A 9,310-nucleotide genomic window follows, 5' to 3' on the forward strand; every position below is an offset into this window, starting at 1 on the left:
GTGTAGCCGCATTTCAAGAGGTTGTGGACTTGACCTTGATACGATCATGAGAGGATTGGGACACACGACCTTATAACAGTGTCAAGTTGTAATTTGCTAGAAATTCAATAAACTAGTATGTATTTTACTTTCTGGTATTCAAATGAGTTGATGGGTTCAATTCTTAGAACACCCTGATTCTCGAGTATTTGCAAATGTATGATACTAAATGGAAATTCAATCGTTTCGATATTTTCATTATGTACTAGTTTGGATTGTTTGATAAAGTTATGTCTATTCAAGGGTTACATTAAAATGGGGGAAGATTGTTGGTGATTTTAGTGTCACCATGTCATTTTATGTAACTGGAATTAGCATGTGAGCTAAGGGGATTCTTAATTTGTTTTCTAATATGTGTACGAGTTGGTGCAGAGTGCACGCATGTATAAGATCAAATTAGTCGCCGGTTCGACGACTAGTTGGGGGTCCGGGGGCAGTGCCCCTGGGTCCGGGGTTTCCACAGGGGCAGCGCCCCCTTCGCGGGGTCGAGAGGCAGCGCCCCAAAACCTCTCCGAATTTTACATATGGGTACATAGTGGGATATTCCGATTCTTGAGGGTGATTATGGTAAAACTAACGAAACTCCTTAGGTTTGGTAACCCTAAATCCTCATTAAAATCCGGATTACCCTGACTTGCTTCCAAAGGAATCCATAGCGGCCCAACCCTAATGAAACTCTAATATCGTTTATTATATAAACGACTCTTCTTTTCAGAAGAGATACGATCTTAAGCTCTCGTTTTTCATCATACTTTCACAGAATCCTCTAGCATACTGGCTTACGATTTCTGTGCCTAGAATCGTAAGTATCCACTTGGATTATCCTAGGCTGAATTTCTTGAACCCAGACATAGGGTAGAAATATCAGTTCGGAAAGTGATATCACGATCCAAGTTGGTATCCAGATCTCCACCATAAACCCTAAATTTCCTATATCTTTGGTCTAACTAGGAACATATTATTTGACATGCCAAAATCACGTCAACCAAATGCTCCCCTCCTATTCTAAATGCTCAAGTCACATTTGACATTAGCAAATGTTGGAACCAAGCACAAATCTATTACTTTGTTAGCTTTTCATATTCATTTGAAATCATCATGTTATAAGTATATCAATTGAACATTAGAAAATTATAGAGGGTGGTTTGTCCCAACTCTTTATAATATTCATCCATAAGTAATTATTTGATAGAAGAATGCGTTGTGCAAGTTCACATGATGATATTATGGGTAAATTTTATATTATTATGTTGATATTATAGATAAACAATATAGATATAATACAATAATGGATAAGAAATTAAGTAAACTAGTTATACTATATTAATAAAAAGATAAAGTAATAAATTGCTATTACTGCAATTTGTCTTTTTGTTAGAAACAAAAATCTGTTTGTTTTACACTCTTACTAATATTATCATTCTACCCTAGAAAATAAAAGATTCTGCCATGTGACTGCTGCTGAAGTGGCAACAAAAATGGCCAATGTTTTACAGTTCTACAGAAAACAGATTGTTGTTTTCCTATGTATAAAAAGTTACCAGATACGTTAAATTAAAATAGCACCCTGTGTATTATTAATTACACGTTCACGTATTTACTCAAACCAGTTTATGAAGCTATTCTTTTCACGAAAACCATGTAGATTAAAGGATAAATGGAAAACGATCCCATAAATCGATTACGTGCGATCAATATTATTCGAAAGCTAATCTATGATTTATTGAGAGCAAGGAAGTTGATCCCCAAACATGAAGTTTAATTAGAACGTACATTTAAAAAGTATCGCAGACCTTTTTAAAAGGCGGTATAATGGACTGAATCAGCTGATAATATTTTGAGAATTAGACCTCAAAATTATAAAAATAACAAGGTTTTGAAGCATAACCAACACAATGTGGATATACTTGTTCTGATTTACAGCATAATTGGAGAAATAGGTAGATAATGTGGTGGTTTGTTATTAATTACAGCAAAAAGAACTTCTTTTCCTTGTCCTTGTCTATATATGTTATGTTTCTTTAAAGTTGTCAGGACTACTCATAGTGTAGAACAACTGTAATATTTGAAATACTCGAAGCATTCATAGCTTTCAGATATTTCAAATCCGGAACCATGCAAGAAAATTGAAAACTGGGCTCATGGTTCATCACTAAAAACAAGTTTAAAAAGCAAAAACTAGGTAGGAGAAAAGAACTTAAAGGGAACCATAAATGATGGGTATTTCATCTCTATCCAAATTAACTAGTTAACCTTGCCATGGTATTTGGTTTTGACTGTGCTTCTGGTTCGTATTCAGCTGATGATAAGGTGAAGAAGGGTTCATATGTTGAAGACCAGCCATGCTAAGAAAATGGTGATCAGTAGGAGTAGGGAATCCTCTAAGACCCAAAAAATCTCTCGTCAACTCATCGTTTAGACCCGCACCTTCTTTCCGCTTGTTCAAGACCGTTTCTGCTGAAGCTGGTCCTTGCTGATCTTTCTTTGTAGAACTGAGCATGCCATTTAAGACTTCGTGGATGTTGGTTGGCCCTACGGTTGTAGATGTCAAGGAACTGGGATGAAGCAGTTGGTCCATGCAACCAGTGCTGACGTTAGGAAACCCACTGCTTGCTTCAAACATCCCATGATGATTATCGCTTGCAGACAAATTTCCTAGGGCAGAAGCATTATGATGATGATGAAGAGACGAAAGTAGAGGTGCACACATGTGATCACGCTGAAGAGCTTGGTGGGACCCACTTAAAATAATGGACTGTTGCTGTTGTTGTTGTGACATGGAAAAGACAGCAGCAGGAGGAGCTGTGCAAGGAGGTGGAGGTGCAGGATTGCTCATGGTTACGCCCATCTGAGCAGCCTTTTGCAGCAAAGCAGTGGCAGACATGTGAGAAGAAGGAGAGGGAAGGTGAAGACTACTGTTTGGGTTAGGGTTTTGTTGGTGAAGATGATCTAACCATGATGGTAACTGATGATTATGATGTGGACTACTTGACCCAACATTGAAGTTCAGTTGAGGGTGTTGGAGGAGATGATGTGGTTCGGCTTTGAGTGGGAAATTGATAGGTAAATGGAGAGGAAGGTTGTTTAAGGATGATGATGATGATCTTCCAGTCTCTTCTGCCAAAGCATCACAGAAGGCTCTATGAGTGATGAAGCTGTCCCTCCTGTGGTAGAGTACCAAAAGACAAACAAATAAGAACAAATTTTAACCAATCATTACTTATACTTTCAAAAGTAAAAAAATATTTTAATTTCTAGCAAATTGTGAAAATAACAACTATCACTATACATGATAAGTTGTGTCTAGTTTTAAGCATTTTATACGTCAACTGCAGTTTTTTGATATCAAAATTTTTAAATATATAGTGATTTTGATTAATATGTACAGACTGAACTTTGATAGTAAGATTAGATATTCTCTCTCTCTCTCTCTATCTATATATATATATATATATATATATATATATATATATATATATGTGTGTGTTAAAGCTTTAACACTCTTAAAAGTTTCTTTATCAGGAAATGGAACTAAGATATATTATTTATATATTATTAGGAAATGGAACAGTAAATTAATGCTTTAATAACTGCCACGTCTAGCTAGTATATATATTAAAAAATAAAATTGCATGTTTGGTGATAACTTTTGGTTATTTCCCTAGATTGGTTGTAGATCATACTATAATAAGAGAATGTAAGTTGCATGATACATAAATATATGTGATCAAAGTGTAATACCGATTAGTATAAGTTGGTTTTGTATTGCAACGGAATAGGTTAATTTCATGTGATATGATATAGCATCTTGTTTAAAATAAGTATGCCCGACAACAGCTCACATGCTTAGTCTTTTCACCGCAAAAATAAGCTTACAAATAAGCATTGAGGTGACGCCTATACATGAGAAGACGTGCCATGTCATGATCGTGGGACATATCCACTGTTAATCAAATTCGTTTTGAGTTTGCAGTTGAGACATACGTACATATACGAAAAGCCTTAAAGATTTTAAGGATGCATTTCTGAAAACCCTTGTTTGTCGACAAAAAAACTGAGATTCTTGAACTAATTAATTGAACTATGATTAGAGTAATTACGACGTACTTTTTTATGTCATTTACTGTTCGCCTCGTGAAGGTCTTGGAGTTTATTTGTTATTAGATTCTATCTTTTCCTTTATCAAGAAAAAAAAGTATATATTGATTACTACTTGCTATTACCTTGAAAAAAGGGTACCACAGTCACATCGATATTCTCGTGTGCCACAGATCTTGGAATGAGCTTTCCAATCAGACTGAACAGCATAGCGCTTTGAACACTTCTCACATTTCCATTTCTTCTCACCGTGTTTTCTTGAGAAGTGCTTCTTGATGCCTGTAAGATCGCCAAGTGCTCTTGATGGTTCATGATGCACACAACTTGGCTCTGGGCACACATACACCTTCTTCTTTACCACCTCCAGTTTTGATTTTTGCTTTAGTTTCCATGGCAAATTATGTCCTCTTCTGTGTAGCTGAAGATTCTGGTCTCTTTGAAACCCTTTGTTGCAAATCTCGCATAGGAATCTGTTAGTTGCCATAAGTGATTTTGGAGACAAAGCTACCACCTCAGCTTCTGGATCTTTTTTTATTCCAAAAATAGAAAGTATCAGTATTTTGTAAACACATTCCAAATTGAATCTAAGAAAAAATGATTATCAGGTTCTTGATACAAAGATCGGGAATATTATAAGTAATATATATAATATGTATGAATTATATATATGTATAAGAAAACTGCATGCTTCATATTTGAAATTATATGAAAAAGTTTGTAAATAGTAAGAAATTAACAAAAGTTTGTAATAAGTATAATATGTACGTATGTAATTCACTAATAATTATACCTGGATTGCCAGGAAGATTCCTCTTTTTCTTGTTTGATTGAGTTTGGTTGGTGGTAGTGATTGGCACAGAAGCATAGGTCTGCTGCATCTGTGGTGGAGGGTACATAGTACCAATTTCATTCCTGTTGCTTGATGAAGATAGGCTTGCTTCAGTTGATGCAGATGTTAAATTTGAGATATCGTCATCCAAAAAGATGCCCTTCATATCTTTCTCTCTCTCTCTCTCTCTCTCTCTCTCTCTCTCTCTCTCTCTCTCTCTCTCTCTCTCTCTCTCTCTCTCTCTCTCTCTCTCTCTCTCTCTCTCTCTCTCTCTCTCTCTCTCTCTCTCTCTCTCTCTCTCTCTCTCTCTCTCTCTCAATAATTAAAGAACTGGAATTTTATTTTTTCTTTGTTTATGTATTAAAGATAAACTGATGAAAGACGGATCAACTTTTTACTACCATACAGATCTGAACAACAAGAAACCCTAAAAGGAGAAAAAAGAACAAGAAACAAATGATTAGTCCAGGTTCGTTGACGTTCTTTTTAGTTTAGATTACAAAAGGTAGCTAGCTAGATGAACCAAAGAATAAGTTAGAGAGCCGCAAGTAACAATTACAAGTGAAAAGCTCAAACCTGACAGTTAGCAAACTTCTCCAGAGAATAACAAACTCTACAAGATGATTCAACACAAGAATCCACACACTTGAATACAAATTAAGATATACCTTTACTAAAGACAACCAAATTCGTACAAGTAGTGAAAAAGTTCAAGAAGAGACTGTGTGTGTGTGTGTGTGTGTCTGAGAGAGAGAGAGAGAGAGATGTGGATGAGAAGATATGTTTAAGATGGACCTCTTTCTAGCTAGCTCCAACCCATCCAAATGAAACCAAAAAGGCAACATGAGGAGGAGGGCAGAGAGGCAATGTTTCTGACGTTACAAAAGTTTGTCCTATTCTTTGTTTTCTTCTGAATTTACAAATATTACTCCTTAGCATTATTGATTTTGCTTTTAGGAGTATCTACTAATCTTTTTTGTGGGAATTACTACTTTGTTTTCCCCTGTATACATAAATGTATATATATGAGTACCCAGTACCCATTTGCATCATTTCCGTCACCCTTTCTAGTCCTTCTAAAGGTTGAAAAAAAAACCCTAATTAGGTTTATTGATCATTATGTTTTATGAAGGGAGCAATATTAAATTAAATTAGGAGAGTGAGCTTTTTCGATGGAAAGAGAGAAGTGATAGTTAACACGTTAGGATTGTATTAGCAATTCATGGTACATAAAAATGAATAGTGAGGAAGTAATTAAGAGGTAGGCATGCAGTACTAAACACTGGAGTGTAGTATCAAATGCATATAAGGACACATTTATATATCTAGCCTAAACTATGATTAACTGGCCGGTCTTGTGTGATGCTTTCGAAAGATAAAATGAGTGATATCAATGATGTCAGGCTGACGTACCAGATTTTCCAATCTTCTTTCTTTTTTTAACAGCAGGCCGACGTACGAGATGCAAGGTCAAACAATGCTGAACTACAAGAGATAATTTCATTTTTACGGATTTTTTATCTATGTAAAAAGTCTTCAGGCACTAGAACAAATACTGGTCCACGCCACAGTGAAACTGATCAGCCTAAAAGGTAACTAGCAATTCAAGAAATTCATGGTTTATGAAATAAAAATTGCAATGGCGATATTCATTTCTTGAAAATGTTATTTTCCAGAGTGAATTTGAGGGTATTAATACATAAACGAGAACCAAGATCATTGTAGAGTAAAAGAAATGGAGGATAATTTGGCACTTACGATTGCAATAGAATCTCATATTATTAAGGGTTTATGATTTGTCGACAAGCTGCAAGTCAAAGAGTCAACTTCAATGTAATAAACCTTTAATAATTGAGAGGGCCGGAACTATCCCTCACCAATAAGTTCACAGGTTTTTTTTATTCGAATAGGATATTCACATAGCGTACTACTACAAAAACGCGGTCATTTCCTACGGCCTTTTGTGTTGGTTTTCCCTCCGTAAAGGTTATTTCACGGAATCCAGTCTGTCGGATAACATCTTGTGGGTAAATAATCGACGGATTTCCAACGTAATTATTGAGGAATTTCAAATGGACACTCTTTGAACTTCTCTACCTTGTTTGACCACATCACCGACGGCCTTTCCGACGGATTCCGATATACATTTTTAGCAACCGATTACCGACATCACCTTTACCGATGGATTTCCGACTGAGTTTCTTTTACGTTGTTAAACTTTGTTGAACTATTTCACTGACGGATTTCCGACAACCTATTTTTACTTTCCATGACAGTAGTTTCCGTCACTAATCCATTGATAAAAAGTTTTTTTAAATCATTAAAAATTTAAAAAAATCCAATTATTTTTGACCAAAAATACAGAAAAAACCATTACATAAAACCTATAATTAGACATTATAATAAAAAGTGCCAAATATCTTAGGTGTCAAATACATTAGGACAAATACCAAAAAAGTCTAAGTTTTACATGTTCGATTGGCAAAAGTCATAACTTTTTTTTTTTGATAGAAACTTTAAGTTTTCATCTGACATTTCAATTGTAACCTATTATCCGGTCATCTTTATTTTTTGAAAATAAAATCTTTTCGGAAAAATTATGGTTTTTACCTACAAAAAATAGTTAGGGCTTTTTCCAATAAGTGTGTAAAACTTGAGACCTTTTTGTATTTGCCTAAAAAAGTCTCAAGTTTTACACACTTTGATGGAAAAAGCTCTAACTTTTCTTTTAGGTAAAAACTATTAGTTTTCAAAAAATCTTTCATTTAAAAAAAAAAATAAGGATTACCGAACAATAGGTTAAAAATGAAAGTTTATCCGAAAATCATGGTTGTTACTAACAAACAAAGGAAAGTTAGGGCTTTTGCCAAATAAAAGTGTAAAACTTGATACTTTTTTGGTATTATCCCAATACATTACAAGGAAGTGTCAAATATAATTATCAAGTGTTTAGAAGCATAAAACGAAGAAGTACTTAATGGATTACCGAGTGGATTGTTTTGACTGAAATACGTCGCCATTTGTGCTTTAAGTATAGATTGCATTCGTTGCATTTCCGCTTGTGTTTCTCTTTGTTGCCTTTCCAATTCACTTTGTGATTGCCTTTCTTGCATGCTACAAATTTAATGACGCGCCTTCACTACTAAAAAAATAACCTTTAACGACACACGAACAATAACAAACAAAATTATATGTCATCTTTTATTGTCATAAAATTAATTTAGAAAAAACACGAGATACACTTTATATTTTGTGTATCATCTAAAAATAAGTTGATGTCTCCTTATTATTTTCCCATAGATTCCATCTATCACTCCTTATTGAATTGGTTCTCAAAACACTCTTGAGCTTAGTCCCCTTCACCACACACGAAAACAAAATCCAATGATCTAGAGTTACTCCATCACCTTGTCTTTGTCGTGCTCATAGGGCTTCACAAAGTCTCAACTTCACTACTCTCCACCTTATTATTGCCACCATCACTCACACCTCACAAAATCAACAATGATTTAGGGTTTCAATATGTGTTACTATATCGGTGTTATCTTCCTCAATCTATTTTAAGGGTTTTATTGCACACTGCTCACAATATCTACCACTCTTCTTATGGACCATGTTTTTATCATCACTTCAGAATCATGCTCACACACAGACGATTTAGGTTTCTCGTACTCTTCTATATTGGTTACATACTTACAGGGACATAATACCTTTGTTGGCGTGATAGGGCTCGAAAGAGTGTACTTCATGCTTATTCACTTAATCTCATATCTCCCCCTCTCCTTAATTAGAGAACAGTAGGTATGTGCAGTCCTCTTTTTCGTTTTTCCATTGATTGTGAAATGTCTAATTAACCCTTGGTATTACAACATCTCAATAACATTTGTATTGTGCCACTAACAAAAAGAAATAACATGTAGCCACTTTAAATTAACTCTCTATATCTTGTAATGTTTGACATTTTGGACATTTTGTCATTAAATAATCATTTATTTTTACCTAAGGTGTAACGTCCCAAAAATTCATAGTAAAATTTTTATTTTTAAAACAATAAACCATACAAACGAGTTGTTCCAAAATCGATCAAAATGAATATATTATTTCAACATCAGAGTAAAGCTCATAATGTGTCAATGCGGAAAACTCTGGGTATGCTGTGCAGTCACACTGGACCCTTCCCTTTCGTACCAGAAGTACCTGAAACCATGGACATAAAACTGTAAGCACAAAGCTTAGTGATTTCCCCAAAATACTACATACCAACATACAATAGAGATTGCTATGTGCCAACCATAGTCTTGCCATTATTCCATGAGTCGTATCATGGTTTTTCCTTGCCAAGTC

The 9,310-nt window shown here is 34.9% G+C and overlaps 1 protein-coding gene across 2 annotated transcripts; it reads right to left on the minus strand.

Moving 5' to 3' along the window:
- Nucleotides 1-1,980: 1,980 nt before the first annotated feature.
- LOC145115075 (protein indeterminate-domain 12-like) lies at nucleotides 1,981-5,791 on the minus strand. Of its 2 annotated transcripts, XM_079051241.1 has the most exons (4): nucleotides 5,543-5,791; nucleotides 4,928-5,393; nucleotides 4,263-4,662; nucleotides 1,981-3,203 (listed from the first exon to the last, which is right to left on the minus strand). In XM_079051241.1, the coding sequence occupies exons 2-4, from the start codon at nucleotides 5,130-5,132 to the stop codon at nucleotides 2,288-2,290; spliced, it is 1,521 nt and encodes a 506-aa protein (XP_078907367.1). In that variant the 5' UTR covers nucleotides 5,133-5,393; nucleotides 5,543-5,791; the 3' UTR covers nucleotides 1,981-2,287. The 2 variants fall into 2 exon arrangements, with proteins under 2 accessions (XP_078907367.1, XP_078907366.1); XM_079051240.1 differs by having other exon boundaries at nucleotides 4,928-5,791.
- Between the last annotated feature and the right edge of the window lie 3,519 nt (nucleotides 5,792-9,310).

Source organism: Lactuca virosa, chromosome 5 (assembly GCF_052849685.1).
Source record: "Lactuca virosa cultivar CGN04683 chromosome 5, Lactuca_virosa_CGN04683_v6, whole genome shotgun sequence".
In the NCBI taxonomy this organism is placed as follows: Eukaryota; Viridiplantae; Streptophyta; class Magnoliopsida; order Asterales; family Asteraceae; genus Lactuca; species Lactuca virosa.